At 40.1% G+C, this 25,270-nt stretch overlaps 1 protein-coding gene across 2 annotated transcripts; it reads left to right on the top strand.

Moving 5' to 3' along the window:
• The first annotated feature begins 9,887 nt into the window (after positions 1 to 9,887).
• Positions 9,888 to 20,307, top strand: LOC109890478 (transcription elongation regulator 1). 2 transcript variants are annotated; one of them, XM_031828141.1, is made up of 9 exons: positions 9,888 to 10,009; positions 10,784 to 10,995; positions 11,104 to 11,269; positions 13,368 to 14,327; positions 14,518 to 14,580; positions 15,954 to 16,046; positions 16,718 to 16,810; positions 17,482 to 18,377; positions 18,519 to 20,307. In XM_031828141.1, exons 2-9 carry the CDS (start codon positions 10,801 to 10,803, stop codon positions 18,603 to 18,605), a joined length of 2,553 nt encoding a protein of 850 aa, XP_031684001.1. In that variant the 5' UTR covers positions 9,888 to 10,009; positions 10,784 to 10,800; the 3' UTR covers positions 18,606 to 20,307. The 2 variants fall into 2 exon arrangements, with proteins under 2 accessions (XP_031684001.1, XP_031684009.1); XM_031828149.1 differs by lacking the exon at positions 16,718 to 16,810.
• The last annotated feature ends 4,963 nt before the right edge of the window (positions 20,308 to 25,270 follow it).

Genomic DNA, 25,270 nt, shown 5'->3' with positions numbered 1-25,270 from the left:
CTGCCTGAAATCCAAACCCAAAGGTTCTAAGACTTGAGAGAGAGCAATTTGAGAAATTGAGAGCTTGACAATGACAAGTGACTATAGCTGGTGGACAATGTAATGTGTTCCAATTTTTGGGGACAAGTTTGAATCATATTGCTTACAGTTCTATATGTACTGTTTAAGACATTTTCTGTGACAATGATCTTCTGCTCAATCAAAGCCACACTTGCAAGCTCCCAAATGTAATTTGCGCTCTTGACTGAGGCGGGACCAGCTCGAGCAGTTAGTATAGCATTTAACCGTATTAAAATACAGTTCAATTTCTTTTTGTAGGGTTTCTTCTCTCTCTCTCGACTGAGTGTTTGCTCGCGCAATGTTTCATCTTGCTGGCGCGCGCCATCTAGTGCACGTTCAACTTCTGGATCGGATTTGACACCATAACTGAGCAGCAAGAAGAACTGCCCCTCCCTACCGTTAGGCTATGCTCAAACCCGACACCCCAACCCGAGCACTCCGTTCTGCCACCTATGGTCTCTTGGCCCGAAATAAAAAATTCTATATAATATATATATTTTTAAGTCTTTCATTAACGAACACTCACCCCCCCCCCCCCCCCCCCCCCCCCCTTACTAGCTCTGACTTTTCTGATAGCTACTTTATTGAGGTAAAATGTACTTACTATTACTGATATGTGGTTGTCTCACCTAGCTATCTTAAGATGAATGCCCCAACTGTCGCTCTGGAGAAGAGCGTTTGCTAAATGACTAAAATGTAAATAAGTGGACACACGTGGTATTCTGCAACTTTGAGAAAAACAACTTAATTGCGCCTATTGTTCACACATATCTGCCCTCTCATTGGCTAGAATGGTCCCACCTGATCATGTCTCCTCCCGCCTGCCTTGAAGACATGTACAGCATTTTCATTGTTCGATCGTCAATATAGTAGATCATCTTTGCGATCACCAGCTAACAACAGGGAAGAAATCCGAGGCAGAGATAGTAGAGAAAGCGAGACACCCGCAAAAATCTTTTTGAACGGGCCCACAATGGTTTGCTTATTGCCCCCGCCCCGAGGATGGGGTGCCCCAGTGCAAAACATCTCACTGGCTATTCTTTTCTGGTCGGTGCGAGGGCAATAAGCAGACCAGAAATCGAGCTGAAACTAAACTGATTTTCAAACAAAAATCTAAAAATGAAGAGAAATAAAAACGAATAGAAAATTACAAAACGATAACCTTGGTAGTATTTACTGTAGTGTTTTTGCAGACTTTACTGCAGTATTCACTGTAATATACTATAGTGTTCATTGCAGTGTTTCTGCAGACATGACTGTATTATACTATGGTATTCACTGGAGACTTTTTGCAGAATTTACTGTATTATACTATAGTATTCACTGGCACAACCTGTTCTAGTTGAGGTGTTCCCACTGATCTAACAGTAACTGGCATAGTCAGGTAGTTGTGTCATTTGAGCTAACCCTGGTCTGTAGGTGTACAATATACTACAGTCATGGCCGCAAAAACACTACAGTAAATACTACAGTATACTAGTCATGTCAGTAAAAACACTACAGTGAATACTACAGTGAAGTCTGCAAAAACACTACAGTGAATACTATAATAAAAAATATAGTAATAGACGGTTGCCAGACGGTTGTGGTATTTGGACCATAGTATACTATAGTATTTATTTTTACATGTGGGTTAGCTGTAAATGTGTAACATGTTTTAAACTAGGACCACAATGGAAATAAATTGTTATTCCCAACAAATATTCTAAATGTATTATCCAGATGTGGATGTATTATTTTTTAAATGGTCAAATGAAATCAATCAATCAATCAAGGGATACTACAGTGTGAAGTTAAGTATAGTATACTACAAAATTCTATAGTACACGAGGGGGAACCTCAGAGGAAATCCCCAACATGAGCTCCCCAAGGACAGCACATTGAAATCAAAACGGCATCAACAAAGACAGTAGTAAATCGATTTAAAAAAATCTAAAGTAAGCACTATGTGATCAAGGAATGTTACAGTGTGTAGTATATAGTATTCTATAGTATGCTACAACTTATTATAGTAAGCACTACACAATTGAGGGATACTACAGTGTTTAGTATTCTATAAAATTATAAAGTAAGTACTACACATGATCAAGGAATAGTACAGTGTGTAGTGTAGTATTCTATAGTTTACTACAAAAGTCTATAGTAAGCATTACATGATCGAGGGATACTACAGTGTAGAGTATAGGATTCTACAGTTTAATTCTATAGTAAGTACTATAGTATTCTATAGTAAACTAGTATTTTTTTATGTGGGCTTTCTCGCATGGCCATGAAGTTCTCTACTGTAATGGACAGTCTCTCCACAGCAGCGGTGACCTCACCATTATTGTTACACTCAACACACACACACACACACACACACACACACACACACACACACACACACACACACACACACACACACACACACACACACACACACACACACACACACACACACACAATGGACTTAGGGTCAGGGGCTCTGAGTCACAGCATGATGACCCTCAGCCATGGGGAAGAGCGTATTCTCTTGGGAGTGTATGTTTTTGAGCCCCCAGCGGCCCTGTCACGCAAGGGTGGGATTCGGCTCTTCTGATTTAGGAGAAACAATTGAGGCAAGACAGTCTAAAATAAACAACCTTTTTTACCATCACTGGCTCGGTGCCAGACGGTTGTGGTATTTGTTCCTATACACCCCACAGAAACAAAAAATGTTTTAATAATTAAAATGAAATTACTATTTTACTATGTAAAAAAACATTTCTAATGTTTATGAATGCAAAGAAAAATTTAACATCAAAATGTGTTGGAAAATACACTACATGACCAAAAGTATGTGCTCACCTGCTCGTCAAACATCTCATTCCAAAATCATGGGCATTAATATGGAGTTGGTCCCCCTTTGCTGCTATAACAGCCTCCACTCTTCTGGGAAGGCTTTCCACTAGATGTTGGAACATTGCTGCAGGGACTTGCTTCCACAAGAAAAGGAATGTGGTCGGGCACTGATGTTGGGCGATTAGGCCTGGCTCACAGTCGGCGTTCCAATCCCTCCCAAAGGTGTTAGATGGGGTTGAGGTCAGAGCTCTGTGCAGGCCAGTCAAGTTCTTCCACACCGATCTCAACAAACGATTTCTGAATGGAGAATCGTCTAGAATGTCATTGTACGATATATATTTAAGATTTCTCTTCACTGAAACTAAGGGGCCTAGCCCAAACCATAAAAAACAGCCCCAGACCATTATTCATCCTCCCACCAAACTGTACAGTTGTAACTATGCATAGAGACATGTAGCGTTCTCAGATTCGTCCGTCGGACTGCCAGATGGTGAAGTGTGATTCATCACTCCAGAAAACGCATTTCCACTGCTCCAGAGTCCAATGGCTTTACACCACTCCAGCTGACGCTTGGCATTGCACAAGGTGATCTTAGGCTCGTGCAGCTGCTCGGCCATGGAAACCCATTTCATGAAACTCCCGACGAACAGTTGTTGTGCTGACTTTGCTTCCAGAGGCAGTTTGGAACTCTGTAGTGAGTGTTGCGATTCAGCACTCGGCAGTCCCGTTCTGTGAACTTGGCTCAGCAATTGTTACTCCTAGTCATTTCCACTTCACAATAACAGCACTTACAGTTGACTGGGGCATAGACATTTTACGACTGATGTTGTAAAGGTTTATTTTTACTGCTCTAATTATGAAGGAAACCAGTTTATAATAGCAATGAGGCACATCGGGGGGTTTTGATATACGGTGTCCCGTGCGTCATAAGGAATGGACCAAGGCGCAGTGTGCGTAGAGTTCCACATATTTTAATAAATAGAAACTCACCAAACAAAACTAAACAAGCACAAACAAAACGTGACATTCTGGACTACTCACAGGCAGCTACACAAACACAAGATCCCACAAAGCACAAAGGGGAAATGGCTGCCTAAATATGATCCCCAATCAGAGACAACGATAAACAGCTGCCTCTGATTGGGAACCATAACAGGCCAACATCGACATATAAACGCCTAGATGACCCACCCTAAATCACACCCCGACCTAACCAACATAGAGAATAAAAGCTCTCTATGGTCAGGGAGTGACATACGGCCAATATACCACGGCTAAGGGCTGTGTCCAGGCACTCTGCGATACGTCGTTCATAAGAACAGCCCGTGGTATATTGGCCATATACCACACCTCCTCGGGCCTTATTGCTTAAATATACACTACCGTTCAAAAGTTTGGGGTCACTTAGAAATGTCCTTGTTTATAGTTTTTAGTTGCAAAATGAATAGGAAATATGGCCAAGACGTTGACAAGGTTATAAATAATGATTAAAAAAAAATAGAAATATTAATTGTGTCCTTCAAACTTAGCATTTGTCAAAGAATCCTCCATTTGCAGCAATTAAGAGCCTAACAGACCATTGGCATTCTAGTTGTCAATTTGTTGAGATAATCTGAAGACATTCACCCCATGCTTCCTGAAGCACTTGCGACAAGTTGGACTGGCTTGATGGGCACATCTTACGTACCATACGGTCAAGCTGCTCCCACAACAGCTTAATAGGGTTGAGATCTGCTGACCGTGTTGGCCACTCCTCTGTCCAATTTCTGTTATTTTCTACATTTTCTTTTTATTGGCCAGTCTGAGATATAGATTTTTCTTTGCAACTCTGCCTAGAAGGCCAGCATCCCGGAGTCTCCTCTTCACTGTTGACGTTGAGACTGGTGTTTTGCGGGTACTATTTAATGAAGCTGCCAGTTGAGGACTTGTGAGGCATCTGTTTCTCAAACTAGACACCCTAATTTACTTGTCTTCTTGCTCCGAGGCCTCCCACTCCTCTTTATATTCTGGTTAGAGCCAGTTTGCACTGTTCTGTGAAGGGAGTAGTACACAGCATTGTACGAGATCTCCAGTTTCTTTGCAATTTCTCGCATGGAATATCCTTCATTTCTCAGAACAAGAACAGAGTTTTGGAAGACAGTCCTTTGTTTCTGGCCATTTTGAGCCTGCAATCGAACCCACAAATGCTGATGCTCCAGATACTCAACTAGTCTAAAGAAGGCCAGTTTTCAGCTGTGCTAACATAATTGCAAAAGTGTTTTCTAATGATCAATTAGCCTTCTTAAAATGATAAACTTGGATTAGCTAACACAACGTGCCATTGGAACACAGGAGTGATGGTTGCTGATAATGGGCCTCTGTACGCCTATTAAGATCAGCCGTTTCCAGCAACAAAAGTAGTTTACAACATTAACAATGTCTACACTGTATTTCTGATCAATTTGATGAGAAAAAAGTGTTTTTCTTTCAAAAACAAGGACATTTCTAAGTGACCCCAAACTTTTGAACGGTAGTGTATATGTTAAACAAAACAAATAACTGCAAAGTTAAACAATCCATATAACTCTATGCACAAGGACTACTTTTAACAATTCCTACTGAAAATATTGCACAACATGTTTACTTGAAGAACAGTGCCGATGCAAAGATTGGTAACATAATGACGGTTTGTGCTGTCTTTCTGTTACCAAACTTTGCACCTGCACAGTTCTTCAAGTAAATATGTCTTGCAATATTTTCAGTAAATATTTTCACTTTTCAGTGGAAATTGTTAAAAGTAGTCATTGTGCATAGAGTTGTATGGTTTGTTCAACTTTGCAATCATTGTTTTTTGTATACATTTTAAAGAGAAAAATCTGAGTCTCAGTGTCACTGTTATCATGGAGTTTTATTCGATTCTTGTTTGTTTTTCACTTTTTCAAGCGCTTTTGAGAATTTTTGCAATGAAAAGTGCTATAGAAGTTGAATAAATTATTAGTATTATTATTTGGGTGAAAAAATATTCTGCCCCCAACTGTGTCTGTAGGGACATTTGACACTTGCCTTCTTTGCATCTGCACAGTTCAAGTAAATATGTTTTGCAATATTTTTCAGTGAGGCCGGAAACAGGCAAGCAGCAATACACTGCCCTCTGCTGGACAGTTTAGGGATGGAAAACTTTGATGGGGGTGAGGGCCCCAAAAAAATCTGAATTTATCATGAGGGGCCGCAGTGGCTCACAGGTCTGCATGTCCACAACTATAGAGAGAAATAGTAATGGTGTCTTTTTGTAGGCACTATCTCTTCCATGGTTAGTTGGACAAGCCTATTGGGAAATTAATGTTATTATTGTAGGGTTTTTTGATAAACGTTGAAAATAAGGTCTGTGGAAAATACAGGCGTAGGAGATCTTATACGTTTTGTCTTATGAGAATCTTCATTAGCTAATGTCACTTTTTATTAATTTTGAAGCATTTATGAAATTTTAAAAAGCACCTAAAGGCTTAATAATTATAATTCATAAAGGTGATGTTAACTGACTGATGTCATCTCACAGATCTCCTAAGCCTGTGTTAACCACAGACCCTATTTTTGGCATTTATCCCAAAATCCTATTTTTTCCCCCATTAATTTTCCCCATATGAATAGCTGAACGAACCAGAGGTATATCTGAACTCAGGATAAGACCTAGATGCAGACAGCTAGAGTCACAGATGTTTATTGCCCCAAACAGGAGGCAGGAAAAGACAGGTCAAGGCAGGCAGAGGTCCGTAATCCAGGGCAGAGTCAATAAGGTACAGAACAGCAGGCAGGCTCGGGGTCAGGACAGGCAGAGGTTCGTAAACGGGTCAGAGTCAGACAGGTACAGAATGGCAGGCAGGCTCGGGATCAGGGCAGGCAGAATGGTCAGAAACTAGGGAACAGAACTAGAGCACGACAGGCGCACGGGAAAACTGCTGGCAGGCTTGATGAAACAAAACGAACTGGCAACAGACAAACAGAGAATACAGGTATAAATACACTGGGGATAATGAGGAAGATGGGCGACACCTGGAGGGGGGTGGAGACAAGCACAAAGAAAGGTGAAAGAGAGCTTGTCACACCCTGATAACTCATTTCTGTTTTTTTAGGACTACAAGCTGACGAGCTCTATAACCACACATGCAGTCAGAGGTTTTTGGGGGGCCTAAGTGTTTCTCAGTATTGTGTTTTTCAGAAGAAAACAATTTACGTTTTAGAGTTAATTTCATGCAATTCTATACATTTTGGCATGAGGCAGAGAGAAAATGTTGCAGTTTTAAAGTTTTACACGTTATGTAATTCACTCATATATACACTACCGGTCAAAAGTTTTAGAACACCTGTTTTTACTATTTTCTACAATGTAGAATAATAGTGAAGACATCAAAACTCTGAAATAACACATATGGAATCACGTAGTAACTAAAAAAATGGTAAACAAATTAAAACATATTTTATATTTGAGATTCTGCAAATAGCCACCCTTTGCCTCTATGACAGCTTTGCCCCACCTGCCCTGAATGACGGGACAACACTGTGGCCAATATACCACGGCTAAGGGCTGTTCTTTGTGGTATCTGGCCAACAAGACAGCCCTTAGCTGTGGTATGTTGGCCAGATACCACAAAGAACAGCCCTTAGCTGTGGTATAAGAACAGACCTTTGTTTGGTGGAGGGGGGGCTTACCTGTTTTGCATGTCATTCTGGCATTAATGCGTGTCACATATACATTGTAAAAAAATAAAAAATGTCACTAAAGCTGCATACAAACATGGTCTCTTTTTTGCTTTCTTGATTGAGTAAGGCAGCTCCAAAAGGCAGGTGTTTCAGCCTAGCTCTGTGCTTTCTGTGGTGGTGGCGTAGCCAGCGGAAAATACAGAGCATAGGGGTTGGTAAAGTTATTTTGTGATTGGCTCAGTGTTCTGTCACTCATGGGGACACTACTTCACCGCAAAATCTACGGGGAGAGCTCGAAAATTCAAGCGCCTTGAGTGCTGCTATAGTGTTACATTAGAAGGACCCATCCAAGAAGGCTCAAGGTCATTGGCCACAGATAAAATTACGTCAAATCACGTTATCTACCGTAGCTTGATTGGACTGATCATGTCAACATCATACTTTCAAAATCTCAGCTAGCAAGCTAGACAAGCAGTCATCATCACGAATCACGTCGACAATCTACTGGCAAATCCTTTTCAATCCTTGTCATATGAAGATAAATTATAGCTAAAACGTATCAGTGCTCATCTGCCATTGGACATAAACATTACACAACAAGTTGGAAATTGCAAATTCAACAATGAGTGGTTTGGAAGGAATCATTGGCTAACTGCAAGAGTTGCAAAGCAATCACTAGCATGCTATTCAGTGGGGTGGGTGTGTGATCGAAGTCTGGGTTTAAGGGTCTCTTTTCCAAGCTTAAAAGGATAAACACTCAACACCATGTGCCAGAGAAGGTTGAATACATTGGCCATGCTGTCAATCCAGTGAAGGAAAAGCAGCCAGCAAGTGCTCAGCATATGTGGGAACTCCTTTAAGACTTTTGGAAAAGCATTCCAGGTGAATCTGGTTGAGGGAATGCCAAGAGTGTGCAAAGCTGTCATCAAGGCAAAGGGTAGCTATTTGAAGAATCTCAAATATAAAATATATTTTGATTTGTTTAACACTTTTTTTGGTGCCAACGTGATTCCATATGTGTTATTTCATAGTTTTGATGTCTTCACTATTATTCTACAATGTAGAAAATAGTAAAAATAAAGAAAAACCCTTGAATGAGTAAGTGGTCCAAAACTTTTGACTGGTAGTGTATACTGTAGCTGGAAAAAAAGTAATACTAAGTGTATCTTGTGTAGTAAGCTGTTAGTAGCCCATGTGCCTCAACCTAATAAGTTGGTCACTTTCCCCCTCATACCTTAGCCTATTGTTCTGATTTGGTGGAACATATGTAGCCTCTAGCCTGTTTTAGAGAAATGTAATCATCAAATATTGTAAGAGCTTTCATTGTCTGCTTGTATGGCCCCTTTATTAATCCTACGGTTCTGACTTGGTGTACTGGGAGAACACTGTAAGAACGGTCCATGTTCTGAATTCTGTCACTGTACATTTCAAAAGTGCTGAAAAAATAGTTATATTGACTAAGCCCATCCTAGCTCACTCATTAATGTTTTAATCGAAATTACAGATTGCCTCTTATCCACTCGTTGTCCCGTTATGCCCATAGTTGGTACATCTAAATTGTCAGTAGAAACCACATTTGTTTAAACAAGTCAGCCATATCAGCTATACCAAGCAATGATAAGGATTCATTCCATGGTGCTGAAAAGAAAGCTCTGCTGTTGGGACAGTTTTATGTAGGCCCTGGGCACCGTTTGTCACTGTTATAGTGCAATTCCTATATTGTGTTGTTTAGTGGCTTTGCTGCCATGCATCAAAAAAAGGGGATTTTGCCCCACCGACATTTACATGCTAAAATCACCACTGTATTAGTGAGATGTGCTATTCCATTTTGTTTAATTATTTTAATGAAAATAAGAGACCTATACTTTCGCTTTTAAGAGTTAATTACAAAAAATATATAAAATAGATTTGAACACACTAATCTATGGGGGGGGGGGGGGGGGGGGGGGGGCTGTAGCTACTTATTTCCCTTCATGGTAATGTTTAGGCAAACAAACTATCATCCACATACCAATTTTTTTTTTTTACCAAAATGTGCTTTTTTGTGTGTCAGCAATTGGTAATTTCTCGGGGGAGTTACCCCATGTTACTCTATATTACCCTATATTAATCTGACTATCCACAGTCACATGCACATATTATGGTGTGCATGTAACCGTGCTCACTTACTGTGTAGCCCTGTAGCAGTAGCTTGTTAAAATGGCCAATGAGGAAAACGTATTGAATTTGAACAATTTCAGACAGCGGTACTAATTAAAATATAATTTAAACTTTTATTCAAAGCAGCGCTTTTATTTTGAAGGCACAAAACCGGAAGTCATTGTTTTATTACTACCAGCAGCAGGCAGTAAACGTTTAGAAAATTCGAATCATTTCAGCAAGAACAGTAGAGGGGCAAAGTCAACTCCTAGATCTCTGAGCTAGTAACTAACTATATTTTCATTTCGAGACGGTAAGAAATATTGATTATGTTGCGTTTTATACATGTTCTAAAGGGTTTTAGAAGAACAGTAACGTTAAGACAGGCCGTGCTATATCAATAATATAGTCACAGGAAAATGGCGTCGGGCCATCCATTTACCTGTGACTATATTCATCATATTGCACGGTCATATGTGTACTACTATGAAATGTGAACAACATCTACCTTAAAGATAACAATTTAAAAAAACGAAGATTCTTTTTTATTTTATTAATCTGCCCACTGGAGAGCGCGTTTGCTAGACCTAGAACTGTTCAAAACAAAGACCTTGTTGCTATGCTACAAAAGCATGGAATGTTTTCACTAGGAACCAAACGGGAGGGGCCTACCTGAATTCGTCCAATAGAAACTCTAGTTTTTGTTGCAAAACGTTTCCCGTTGCAAAATGGTTTTTTTCAGTTATGACTGCTGAATAGACTCCAAATGTTGCTGGCTGCTAGCAGTCTTCTTCATTTTTTTTCGTTTGTTTGACATTTTTTCCATTGCCATTTATTAGGATATCCTATCCTATGTGATGTGTACCTTTGCCTGGTTCAATTGGATGACAGTGCTCTGCCCAGCTATCTAATTTGTAGTTTTATATTTGCTAATTAGCTGACGTTCCCCTGGACTGAAGTTAGAACCCCCTGCCCAGTTACTGTGTTGCCTTTTACAGTATTTACATGGCTTGTTAGCTAGATGTCACTCTATCTAGCTAATTGTGGTAGTGGGCATGACTAAACTGCTTATCATTTCTCTCTTCAGATTTTAAAAGGGATGAAATGTCAGGATCACTGTGTATACAGTGTCAGACACAAACCACTGTGTTTAGTAAGACCTGCAACAGTTGTTTCTTTAACCACCCAAAAGAGAAGAAGTTGTTACAAGCAATGAAGAAGTATGATTACGAATGGGGACACAATGATTGCGCCCACTATAATAATAGCTCTCAGATATTGACTTCCACAAAAGTATTGGTAAGTGTTCCCCCTCCCCATATAAAAATGTTAAACAATAATAATAATATTTTTTCAATTCTAGGCTAGCTATTACTTTAAATCTGAATGTCTGATTCTGTGTTTCAGCTCTACAAATTACACACTCTAGGATTTGTTCCCCTTCTCCTGCTTGGAAAAAGGAGACAGGGAACAAAACATATCGATATGGATTCCTTTTGCCCTCACCCCCAAGTCATAAAAGAAACGGGCTCTATTGAAACATTGAGAAACATTTATTTAGGTCTTCTGAATGGTAAGTGTACCTCATGTTCCATGTTTATTTTTATTTTTTAAATATGTAATTTTAGAAGGATTTTCTTTGACAATTTATTACTCAAACTCCGCTGCCAGACATAAAGTAGAATATTGCATCAAGGAAAGATTCACCCATGTTGAATGTTATTTTGTATTTGTGCATCTGAATGCTGTTTTATCAATTCCCGGGGTCATTTCATGTTTTCATGTGTATCTGAGCTATGCAATATGATGATATAACGTTAGAAATCTGTGAATATTTTCTTTAAGTGACAACTATGACAGTTACAACAACAATAACCATTATCTATCCAGAAACAGAAACTATATCTTGATTTGATTTATTAGGATCCCCCCATTAGCCGACGCCAATGGGGACAACTGTTCTTACTGGGATCCAACACATAACAAAAAAGACATTACAGACAAAATACTTTACAATTTACATACGTTTATTGAGAGATCTGTTGGGGGAATAGTCTTTGTAAAAACAAATATTTTCCATGTTTTGGTGTTAATAATTTTTGATAGCCATCTTTGGAAGCAAGGGGGGGTGGGTGACTTGCGTTTTGTGATTTTTTTTGGGGGGGGGGGGGGGGGGGCAGCCACCATACCAAACATCAGAGCCTGTTGTTTCTCCGTAGGATGATTTTAAAACAGTCTCTGAGCCGCCGACGAGAGCAAGTTCTGGGTTAGGTTCGGTTCAATGGCCCTCTTCTATACCTTCTGAATATCACAAAAGTCATGAACCCTCTGAGGCTTTACATCTGTCACACAGTGGGAAGACCTGGGGATAAATTCTATGTATTTTGGTTTTGCAAAGTATGCGCTACTTTGTATCAATTTATATCTGCCATTGATGGAACAAGAGTGAAATTCTAGACAGGGCTTCTCCCCAGATCCACAGATCTCAATATTTAACTCTTTAGCTACCCTAGGTCTCCTTGGGGTGACTAGTAGAGGCCTCCGTATAGTTCGAGAAAAAGGAGACGGACTGTGAGACGAGGTGTTTTGAGTTGAGAGGGAACTTTAGCGGGTAATAAAATAAATGTTGTACAGGGAGGGGAGAGTTTCAAAATGTTTATTCTTCCCTTAGTGTCTTACGTGTAAATAGCATAAGAAATGGCAGAGTTCAAATGTGTTCTGTAAATGGTTGAATGATGCAAATTGTTTATCTATATGTTATAATGTGGCCAGTCCCTTCTCCCCCCACTCAACAAATACCTTATCAGACCTGGATGGAACAAAATAATAATAAAAACATATTGATGTGTATACAGAGGTGTTTATGGTGCCTAATACGTTTCTCAAACGAAAGGTATTGCCTGTCAGTTTGTTTAGGCACTCTGCTTTGCTCCCGAGTGGCGCAGCGGTCTAAGGCACTTCATCTTAGTGCTAGAGGCATCACTACAGACCCTGGTTCGATTCTTGGTTCAATCTCGGGCTGTATCACAACTGGCCGTGATTGGGAGTCCCATAGGGCGGCGCACAATTGGCCCAGCGTCGTCCGGGTTAAGGGAGGTGTCTGGCTGGGGTAGGCCGGCATTTTAAATAAGAATTTGTTCTTAACTGACTTGCCTAGTTTAAAAAAAAAAAAATGCATGGCTTGGAAGAGAGGATTTTGTTGCGGTCTTGACATCAATATTTTGCCACAGGGGGGCACTAGTGTCCAATTTATCGGGGAAATGTATCAGCCCAGTATTAATGTTTTAAAGATTGGTAGTCCTAGGCCGACATTTTCCTTGGGCTTTTGTAAGTGAGCTTTACAAATACGATGGGATTTATTACACCAGGCAAATTACATGATTGTGGAGTCCAATGTTTTTAAAATGTAAAAAATTAAGAGGTAAGAAAAGATTAAAGGAACCTGGGAAGAGAAACCATTTTTATGGCATTAATGAACCCCATGTATAGTCAGTATTTTCCAGATCTCTGTTTTGTTTAGTCTTTGTAACCATCTCACTGTAGTTAAGCTTGAAGATGAGCTTTGGGTTTCTCGGTAGTGTACCTCATGTTTCTTTATTTGACATGGAAATAAAAGCTTCTGATGCTCATTGTAGTGATTATTTGAATAACTATCATTCTTTATAATGCAGTCACACTCGGCACCGAGTCCCAATGTCAGTGCTCCCCAGTGTCTCCAGAGCCAGATGGGACCCCCGCACCAGCCGAGGTAGAGGGAACACCTACAACTGTCGATCCAGTGGGAACCTCGGCATCGACAGAGCTACACAGAATACCCATCTCCATCCAATTGAACGTAATACCAACAGAAACGGGCATACCCAACACAATCAATCCCGTGGGAACCCCTACAACTATCAATCCCGTGGGAACCCCTACAACTATCAATCCCGTGGGAACCCCTACAACTATCAATCCAGTGGGATTCCCTGCACCAACCAATCTAGACGGAATCCCCATATCTTTACAACTGAACCTAATCCCCACACCAACAGAGCCAGGCAAATCCTGCACACCAGCCATTCCAGTGGGAATCCCTACACCAACCAATCTAGTGGGAACTCCTACAGCAATTAATCCATCAGGAACCCCTGCACCAACTATGCCAGACGGAATTCCCACATCCATCAGCCTGAACAAAATCACCACACTAACTAAGCCAGGTAAACACTCCACATCAACCAAAACATTTGGAACCCCTTCACCAATAAATTCAGTGGGAACCCCTGCACCAGCCGAGCTAGACGGACTGCCCACACCAACAGACCCAGGCAAACCCTCCACACCAACCAAGCTAGATGGAATCCCCACATACATCTGCCTGAACGGAATCCCCACATCCATCTGCATGAACGTAACCCCCACACCAATGCAGCCCAAAATCCCCACACCAATGCAGCCCAAAATCCCCAGACCAATACAGCCCAAAATCCCCAGACCAATACAGCCCAAAATCCCCTCACCAATACAGCCAGGCAAACCCTCCACACAAAACAATCCAGTGGGAACCCCTACACCAATGGATGAAACCTCTGACTCCTCTGAGCCCCAGGACCAAGAAATGCAAAGGCCAAAAAGAAAAATGTGGAGAGGTAAGCATTAGGAGCCGGTTACCCTGACAGAGTAATCTGGGCCTAAAAAGCATGCTCCCTTGGGAATCTCTAATGAAAGTGCTTTTTAGTCCCGGATAAGGAAAGGGGCTCGATTTATTTTTTTTTTTTTGGGGGGGAAGTGTCACATTGTATATTTGCAGTTCTCACCCATGTGCCATTTATCACACAGATGGAGATCTAATCGAAGCTGAAGCTGCAACCACTCAAGCACAAAAGAGAATAAAAACCACAGGTATAACTAATATATTTAAATTGATTTAGGCTTAAGGTTCTGTACAATCAAAATCTACAGTTTTGTACAGTTTTGTATTGTGGTGATGTAAAATGCATCATGATGATGTGGCACAACACACTTTGCTATATTTTGACAACTTGATTGCTGACATGCAAAACAATTTGGAACTGTATCAACAGTGCACCAATGAAGAAGAAAAAAAGCAACAAATTTTTTTTGAGTGGATTATTCAATTAATACTATAACTGGAGCTGAAACATAAAATAAGGATTGTATCAATAATTTGCTATCATATAGCTTTGACATGTAGATTATAAAATTGACATTTTCATTTACAACAATATTAAATAGTTTTACGGTCCTGTGTTTTTAAGCTTTCAAATGATATTGAAAACAAACGTATTAGCTTTATTAGTGACAGAGATAGGGGTATTTCATGATAGACTAGGGTGTCCAAAATGGGAAAACTGAGCACCTCTATCCACTGTGGTTGGTCATTCAGGTCCAATATTCACATCCTCATCATTTCTACTATGAGCATGTGCATATAAAGTTTGATTTCAATACAAAAAGGTGATTAAGTTCATATGGAATAACCTCAAGGCTACTTCATCACTTTCACTCTCAAAAGTATCACCACAGACAAAATATATCAGATACGTCACTGGTGGTATAAATCTGAAGCATCCGTTTAGAACTTCCACTCACCACCAATATGTTGAAGAATATGCAGTATCTTGAGCGCAGAATTTGTTTTGCACTCGCTGCAGACTGCTATATCACTCTGCTAATACATGACTATTAAAGGGCCGTGCACACTTTTTTAAAAACCTTTCATTTCGATTGAAAATATTTGCTTTATTCAGATTTTTTCAGGGGATGCTGTCTGACAGACTCCATGACAGGATGACAATTTAGTTTTTTTGGTATGGTTTCCTAGAAACAAGGGTGGCTCATAGTATCGATTTGGCTCTACTTACCCCACTCTCCCCTGCACTAAATGTTGTAGACTTGATGGTTTTCCTAAAGTTTCAAAAAACGTTGTTTAGAAGGAGTCCAAGGGCGAATTGAGTTCTTGCGCACACACACACACACTTCCCTAACAGAAATATGCAAATACATGACAAACTGTGCTAATAGTATCTTGCTAGCTCGTGCTTAGCTCTGCCCATCTCCTTGCTTGTTCTGCCCACTGTGCTTCATTTACTCTCATTGTAACTAACGCAGATGAAGAGTCTTGTGTTAGTTAAAAGTATATTTGGTATCACTGTGCATTATTTACATTCTGTAACATCGCAACTAACATTGTAACGGCTACCCAATAGATGAATATGCAAACATAACATTTTATTTATTTGATCTGTTTGTAGAAGAGGTGCTGAACATGGATACGGAGAGGCCCACGGTGTCAAGACATGCAGAGGTAGACACTGAAGTATTAGATCAGCTAGAAAAACACAAAGGTAATTGATTTCACTCTAAAAGGTATCACTGTGTGCATTTTCTACGTTCTGCAACATTGTAAAGGCGTCCGCATGCTTCCCAGTCAAAACAGTTCGGAAGAGTTTGACATTTTTGTTTGATTTCAACTTCGGTGAGGGTTTTTTCAGCTGTTCGGGGGCACACTTTTTTATTTTTATTTAATTAAGGCAAGCCGAAGTTTGTAGCTGAAGTCTACGCCCCTTCGGTGATTGGTCAATAATAGGTATTCTTCAATAAAGTATTTTTTTAGTCATTCACCGAGAGACGACTCGTTTTGATGCAAAACTTTTCATTAAGAAATACTGCACCAAACGTCTTAGTCTCACAATTTTACATCTAACTAAGATCTCTGCAAAAACATCAAAATGAATGAGATTTCTTTAGTTATTTTAGATTCACTCTGACTGTTTTGAGGAAGCGTATACTGGCTATGGCATCTCAAAATGGACAAACTGTACTGTCGCCAAACAGTACTTTTGCCGTGTTTTCTCGGTTTTCAAGCAAAGGTCATTTTAAGGGAGTATGCGAGCACTCTAGTTCGCCTAGCCACCAGCCGAACTGAAGCATGCTGATGCCTTAACAAAACATTGTCAGAGTTATTTCATGGATGAATTTGTGAACATAACATTTGATTAATTTGATCTGTTCATAGAAGAGTGGCTGAACATAGATACGGAGAGGCCCACGGTGTCAAGACATGCAGAGGTAGACACTGAAGTATTAGATCAGCTAGAAAAACACAAAGGTAATTGATTTCACTCTAAAGGGTATCACTGTGTGCATTTTCTACGTTCTGCAACATTGTAAAGGCGTCCGCATGCTTCCCAGTCAAAACAGTTCAGAAGAGTTTGACATTTTTGTTTGATTTGAACTTCGGTGAGGGTTTTTTCAGCTGTTCGGGGGCACACTTTTTTAATTTTTTTTAATTAAGGCAAGCCGAAGTTTGTAGCTGAAGTCTACGCCCCTTCGGTGATTGGTCAACAATAGGGATTCTTCAATAAAGTATTTCTTTAGTCATTCACCGAGAGACGACTCGTTTTGATGCAAAACTTTTCATTAAGAAATACTGCACCAAACGTCTTAGTTAGATGTCAAATTGTGAGACTAAGATCGCTGCAAAAACATCAAAATGAATGAGATTTCTTGAGTTATTTTAGATTCACTCTGACTGTTTTGAGGAAGCGTATACTGGCTATGGCATCTCAAAATGGACAAACTGTACTGTCGCCAAACAGTACTTTTGCCGTGTTTTCTCGGTTTTCAAGCAAAGGTCATTTTAAGGGAGTATGCGAGCACTCTAGTTCGCCTAGCCACCAGCCGAACTGAAGCATGCTGATGCCTTAACAAAACATTGTCAGAGTTATCTCATGGATGAATTTGCGAACATAACATTTGATTAATTTGATCTGTTCATAGAAGAGTGTCTGAACATGGATACGGATAGGCCCACGGTGTCAAGACATGCAGAGGTAGACACTGAAGTATTAGATCAACTAGAAAAGAGCAGCATTGTACAAGCAACCAACAAGCAAACTTTGTGGGCTATAAACTGCTTCAAAGACTGGCTGGCAGAGAAACAGATGATAGTGGATTTTTCAACCATTGAGAAATCTGAAATGAATGTGCTCTTGCGAGATTTTTACTGTTCTGTTCGAAGGGGTAAAGGTGGGGAGTATTGTATCCCGAGCTATATCGGAATCCGGGCTGGCGTGAACAGATTCATTAACCTCCCTCCCCTTAGCAGAGCCTGGTGCTTGATGAAGGACAGTGAGTTTACCTCCTCTAATAATGTATTTATTGGGGTACTAAAGAAAATCAGACGAGAGGGCAGGGACAAAACTACCCATCCTAAGGTGATTAAAGCACAAGACCTTGAGATTCTTCAAAACTCTCCTGTGCTAAGCCCCTACACACCAAGAGGGCTAGTCAACAAAGTGTGGTTTGATATCCAGTTACACTTTGGCCCCAGAGGAAAGGAGGGCAATAGGCGGCTAACGCCACAGTCGTTTGTAATAAAGTACGATGAAAACGGAGCAAAATATGCAACGATGACTTCCAGCGAGGAAAGACAGAATCATAAAGATGCAGAAGAGCAGAACTGGCAGAATCGCTGTGGAATCATGTTTCAGAACCCTGGTAGTGACCTCTGTCCAATCGCCTCCTTGGAGAAGTATCTGAGCAAGATCCCATCAGATGCCACCTCCCTCTACCTCCATCCTAAGAAGTTGGTCCTCACCAGTGAGAGAATATGGTATAGCCAGGAGCCAATGGGGTTCAATTACCTTTCATCAATGCTGCCCCGACTGTGCCAGGTTTGCTTTTTTTCCCCCCGTAACATAATTACGTAACATTTTAATATTTGCTAAATAGCTAAGTTGTACTCATAACTCAACCTGTTGTTGATACTTGGCTTACTTTTCTCTATCACTCGCTCTCTTTTTCTCTCTCTCTAGGAGGCTGGTACATTGGAAAAGTACACAAACAACAGCTTACGATCTTTGCGCGAGATCATGTCTGTCAGCACACTGATAGTTCCTTGAAAAGTTATTGAAAACCTTCAATGGACAGAAAGAGATGTCAAATAGGCTCACTGAGTCAAGGCAGTGACACACTTCAGTTTTACTTCCTACCAGCGACATTGTTTTGGTCTTATACACAAACGGAGAGCTTGCCAAGATATACAGTCCTCACCATATCTATATGGACTATGTTTTTTGACACTGAGGCTAAGATTGACATTTTTTTTTGCTCTATATTCCAGCATTTTGTATTTAAGATGAATGAGGCAACAGTCCAGAATTTAACTTTTTGAAGATTTAACTTTAACTTTCAGATTATGTTTTAAGGTATAGATTTTGTTTTGCGCTGAGACTTCACTTTTCAGAATTGTATAGCCTTTTAAGCTTTCTTTTCACCAACAAGTTTTACTCTACTGGAAACTGTTTAACCATAATCATCCATTTAGGAAATCTAAAGTTTAGGGGGGGAATTGCAACAATCGCAGGATAATAGGGTGGATAGATTTTTGTATGTATGAAATATAATTTTTTTGGGTGACTGGAAGCAATTTGATGTGATACTTCCTAGATCTGTTTTTACATGTGTAGACATTTTTTTCTACCACACTATGTCTACACCACTTTGTAGACCATCTGTTGTGGCAAATGGTCATACAGCTGTTTTAACAAATGTAATTGTACCCTTCACATAGAAGTGATATTTCCCTTATTTACTAGATCTATTATTTAAAGGTTATGTACCAACTATCTAAAATGACCTGTATCCCCTTAAATTCAAGATTTTGAACTATGTATGCCTCTTTCTCAGAAAGAAATGGAACTTGCAAAACAATTTTGCAAGCTATAATGATAGTGCAGCAGAACCTGTTAAGGATGCTTGAGAGTTAAGGTAGTAACAAGAAGTGTGGAAAGCCAGATGAGCCAAACATATGTTGCGGGAAGGGACAAAAGGCCCAAGAGACGTTGTAAACCATAGGGAACCAGGAGTAAGACCGCACCGAGAGAACATACGGGGTGAAACAACTTCATCTGAGGGCTGAGAGCATTTTGTGGTCAAATATGAGTAATAACAAGTACATGTATCCTAAAGTCTGTAGGCATAGTGAACTTGATTACATTATAATGTTGGCCTACATGCATAAATGTAGCCCACTTTTCCTTCCCGGCACTAGGGCTGCTGAATCAAGTGCACCTACCGCTAACGGCGCAAAACAAATAAAATAAATAGGAACGCAAGGCTTTATCAGAGTTTTTAAACTCAGGCTATGCCTGCAGACTTCAGGATACATGTTTTACTGATTGCTATACAATACCTATCCATGCTTGCCGGCAATGGAGTGTCAGGAAATGTAGAAACGGAAGATCCAAGTTCAAGTGTAATTATCCATCTGGTTAGCTTTAGGCTTTTGCACTCAACATGGAAATATAATTGTTGTATTGAAGAATTTATTCATGTAACACACCGGCAGTGTTATATTACGATGAGCTATAATATAATCACTAGGCCTATGCTTTGCATGCAGACTGTTAAAGAATGTGACGATGAGTAACAATGAATGTTGTCAGATCGATATAAGCATTAATTAATTACCTAAAGATTTGGATGTATCTCTGTGCACTTCCTGCAAAAGAAAGGTTGACACTAGACAACATTTTGTTTTACTTTTTATTATATAATTAAAACCAAAAACATAATTGAACATTAAAACATATAATCTACTAGCAGTGAAGCCACTCAACATTTGACATTACATTCAGCCATCTAGAGCGACCCACAGAAGCAGCCTGGGCCAAGGAACTGCTCAAGTTCAAAAACTGGGACCCGAACCAGCGACCGATCAGCCACTGGCCCAAGCTCCCAACTGCCAGGCCACCAGCCCTCCAAGATCCCCCACAGTTCCCCCGAGAGCTCCTAAACCCTGAACCCCCCTTATTTACATGTGTGTGTGGGTTTGAATCCAAGTGTGTGTATATGCATGTGTACGCGCGTACAAAACCTGCGTGGCATCAGCCTCAGGCAACCAGGCATTTACGTGTAACAACGTTGCCCCTCACTGTCATTCAAACATCCATTTTTTAAATTTAAATTAGCCATCATTCTATCCCCCACCCAGCAACTCTACCACTTGTCTCCAAATTCACATCCCAACCCTCGGCTTCCCTCAGTCCATCCCACCTATCTGTGCTGGCCAACCTCTTCTGATTTCTACGCGTCATATGTATTTCAACTATGCTGTGATGTTTAACATACAATTTGAATCTATGTAATAGAATAAAATCTACAGATTGCGCGTTGAAGATAAATACTTTTACTAAGAGTATTAGTAATTGACTGACCAGGTCTCTCCAGATCTCCCAACAATGATATTTCTAGGGCCAATTTTAGATTGCTATGCTTTTTCGGCCATTCCTGAGACCAGAAACGGGCTACTTGAGGATAATACCAAAACAAATGGTCTATTGATTCTGTATCCTCTGCGGTGCTGCGATTGATTGTATGCCCCAAATATTCAACATTTTGTTGTTGGCAAGAATTTATATAATAATTGTAACTGAAAAGCATGACGTGTCTAATCTTGTAGTTTTATGTATCAACTCATACACCCTGTACCATGAAGTCGGTACATCAAAAATCTCTTCCCAGCTATTTTGCTGTCTGTATGGCACAGCTGTCAAAATCCTGGTCCCCAAATGAAACTGGTATACTTTCCTATTTATGATATTTTTATTCCTCTGACAGTTTTGATGATTTATATTGAGCAGACAGACCATTTCCCTACCTCCTCCCCCCTGCCACCTCAATTTTTGGGGGAAATGCTGTAATCAATTGGTTGTAATCTTGGATTGAGCAGACCTTCCCATACAGTTCTGAAAACTCCATGAAAGACATTACTCTACTATTCCAATTTACAATATAATTTAAAAATAAAATAACCTTTTCCATAAATACAGGTATTTTATCAACCAAAACAATTGAGTTCAGCCATAATATTTGATGTGAGAACTATCTTTTCAGGGGGATGAAATTGAAATTGTAACCAGCTTTGCAATGCTTGTTTGAAAAAGAGACACTTTGAAAGGATGACATTTTCAATTAATCAAAAATGAGAAATGGCAATCTGCACAAAAGGCATTTTTTAAACTATGGATAAGCTTTTCATAGTAATCTACTTGAACTATTTAGGGTTCAAGTAAAACTTGTAAGTGAAGCTTTTAGATTGTGGTTTAGTGCTTTTATATTTAATCATCTCTACCCACCCAGTTCATATTTATTATATAGATAGGCACGCTTTATCTTGCCTGGTTTAGCATCTCAGATAAAGCAAAATATTTTTTTTTGCTCAAATGATTTGAATTTATTGTACACTTAACTTATCTGGACTAAAACTTATCTAGATCTTCAATGAGTCATTGCAGGGATCTAGCTTGCGGACTTAATATAAAACTTGAGTCATCGGCATACATGGACTCTTTTGTTTTTCATTCTTATTTCTAATCCTCTGTTATTTGATCTGATTTTAATAGCTTGCATTTTAAATGGCCATAACGAATACATATGGTGACAGCGGACACCCTAGTTTAACTCCTCTTGACAATTCAAAACTTTGAGAAGTAGCTGCTATACACTACTTTTACCCATCTTACAAGAGACTCATCTGAATTTTAAAAATCCAGGCATTTATAAATACAATCCAGTCTTACTTTATCAAAGGCCTTTTCAAAATCTGCTATAAATACCTTGCCTGGCTTCTTAGATGTTTCATGTTCTATTATTTCTAGTAGTTGTTGTATATTATCTCCAATGTATTGTCAATGTAAAAAAAAAACTGCCTGATCAGCAATGAACAATACCTGGTAAAAATCTTTTTCAATTCTGAGTGCTATACATTTCGCTAGTATTTTTGCATCACAACATTGATGTGTAAGAGGCCTCCAGTTTCTATAGATGGACTGGATCTTTATTTTTGCCACCTGGGTCTTGTTTTAATAATAGTGAAATCAGACCTTCCTGCTGAGTACCTGACAGACTACCATTTCTATAGGAATAGTTAAAACAAGCTAATAAGAGCTTTGTGTGTGTTTGTATATACAGTGGGGCAAAAAAGTATTTAGTCAAAAAGATGAGCGAGGCCTGTAATTTTCATCATAGGTACACTTCAACTATGACAGACACGATGAGAAAAAAAATCCAGAAAATCACATTGTAGGATTTTTTATGAATTTATTTGCAATTGATGGTGGAAAATAAGTATTTGGTCAATAACAAAAGTTTCTCAATACTTTGTTAAATACCCTTTGTTGGCAATGACAGAGGTCAAACGTTTTCTGTAAGTCTTCACAAGGTTTTCACACACTGTTGCTGGTATTTTGGCCCATTCCTCCATGCAGATCTCCTCTAGAGCAGTGATGTTTTGGGGTTGTTGCTGGGCAACACGGACTTTCAACTCCCTCCCAAGATTTTCTATGGGGTTGAGATCTGGAGACTGGCTAGGCCACTCCAGGACCTTGAAATGCTTCTTACGAAGCCACTCCTTCGTTGCCCGGGTGGTGTGTTTGGGATCATTGTCATGCTGAAAGACCCAGCAACGTTTAATCTTCAATGCCCTTGCTGATGGAAGGAGGTTTTCACTCAAAATCTCACGATACATGGCCCCATTCATTCTTCCATTTACACGGATCACGTCCTGGTCCCTTTGCAGAAAAACACCCCCAAAGCATGATGTTTCCACCCCCATGCTTCACAGTGGGTATGGTGTTCTTTAGATGCAACTCAGCATTCTTTGTCCTCCAAACACGACGAGTTGAGTTTTTACCAAAACGTTATATTTTGGTTTCATCTGACCATATGACATTCTCCCAATCTTCTTCTGGATCATCCAAATGCTCTCTAGCAAACTTCAGATGGGCCTGGACATGTACGGGCTTAAGCAGGGGGACACGTCTGGCACTGCAGGATTTGAGTCCCTGGCGGTGTGTGTTTCTGATGGTAGGCTTTGTTACTTTGGTTCCAGCTCTCTGCAGGTCATTCACTAGGTCCCCCCGTGTGGTTCTGGGATTTTTGCTCACCGTTCTTGTGATCATTTTGACCCCATGGGGTGAGAACTTGCGTGGAGCCCCAGATCGAGGGAGATTATCAGTGGTCTTGTATGTCTTCCATTTCCTAATAATTGCTCCCACAGTTGATTTCTTCAAACCAAGCTGCTTACCTATTGCAGATTCAGTCTTCCCAGCCTGGTGCAGGTCTACAATTTTGTTTCTGGTGTCCTTTGACGGCTCTTTGGTCTTGGCCCTAGTGGAGTTTGGAGTGTGACTGTTTGAGGTTGTGGACAGTTCAAACAGGTGCCATTAATACAGGTACAGGCCTCTCATATTTTTAAGTGGGAGAACTTGCACAATTGGTGGCTGACTAAATACTTTGTTGCCCCACTGTATGTGTATATAACTCAACAAAAAAAGAGAAGTTCGTTTTTCAGGACACTGTCTTTCAAAGATAATTTGTAAAAATCCAAATAACTTCACAGATCTTCATTGTAAAAGGTTTAAACACTTTCCCATGCTTGTTCAATGAACCATAAACAACATGCACCTGTGGAACGGTCGTTAAGACACTAACAGCTTACAGATGGTAGGCAATTAAGGTAACAGTTATGAACACTTAGAATATTAAAAGAGGCCTTTCTACTGACTCTAAAAAACACCAAAGGAAAGATGCCCAGGGTCCCTACTCATCTACGTGAACGTGCCTTAGGCATGCTGCAAGGAGGCATGAGTACTGCAGATGTGGCCAGGACAATAAATTGCAATGTCCGTACTGTGAGACGGCGCTACAGGGAGACAGGACGGACAGCTGATTGTCCTCGCAGTGGCAGACTAAGTATAACACCACCTGCACAGGATCGGTACATCCGAATATCACACCTGCGGGACAGGTACAGGATGGCAACAACAACTGTCCGAGTTACACCAGGAACACACAATCACTCCATCAGTGCTCAGACTGTCCGCAATAGGCTGAGAGAGGCTGGGCTGAGGGATTGTAGGCCTGTTGTAGGCAGGTGCTCACCAGACATAACCGGCAACAACGTCGCGTATGGGCACAAACCCGCCGTCGCAGGAACAGACAGGACTGGCAAAAAGTGCTCTTCACTGACGAGTCGCAGTTTTTCGTCGAAGAAATTAGTGCTACACCGAGGCCTGTACTCTGGAGTGGAATCGATTTTGGAGGTGGAGGGTCACAGCATCATCGGACTGAGCCGGGACATATTATTCAATTTCTGTTAGTCACATGTCTGTGGAATTTGTCCAGTTTGTCTCAGTTGTTGAATCTTGTTATGGTCATACAAATATTTCCACCTGTTAAATTGGCTGTAGTATCATTTCTATTGCTATCTACAGTACCTGTACTATTAGTTAATGTATTTCCCTTGTTAGTCTCGTCTCTTTAGACAGAAACTGCTTTTTTATTATTGATGAATATTGAATGGAATGACCTCCTGAAGGTAAATTTTAAAGGTATCCCAAACAATAAGTGGATTTGCTGAATCTCTACTGTACTGGGAAAAATTCAGTTAGAAATTATTTTGTCTTAGTTAAGAACATATTGTCCTCCAGTAGACTTTGATTAAATTTCCAATATCCCCATCCACGTGGAAATTGTAAGAGTTATGTGTAGGCCAATTAGATGA

Source organism: Oncorhynchus kisutch, linkage group LG1 (assembly GCF_002021735.2).
Source record: "Oncorhynchus kisutch isolate 150728-3 linkage group LG1, Okis_V2, whole genome shotgun sequence".
Classification (NCBI taxonomy): Eukaryota; Metazoa; Chordata; class Actinopteri; order Salmoniformes; family Salmonidae; genus Oncorhynchus; species Oncorhynchus kisutch.
The sequence above is the reverse complement of the archived record's forward strand: the minus strand, read 5'-3'. Positions and strand labels throughout refer to the sequence as shown.

Coding starts and splice junctions, on each gene's coding strand:
- LOC109890478 (XM_031828141.1), top strand. CDS start 10,801: ATGTCAGGATCACTGTGTATACAGTGTCAGACACAAACCACTGTGTTT. Junction 14,328..14,517: donor AAAAAGAAAAATGTGGAGAG/GTAAGCATTAGG, acceptor TTTATCACACAG/ATGGAGATCTAATCGAAGCT. Junction 16,047..16,717: donor TCAGCTAGAAAAACACAAAG/GTAATTGATTTC, acceptor ATCTGTTCATAG/AAGAGTGGCTGAACATAGAT.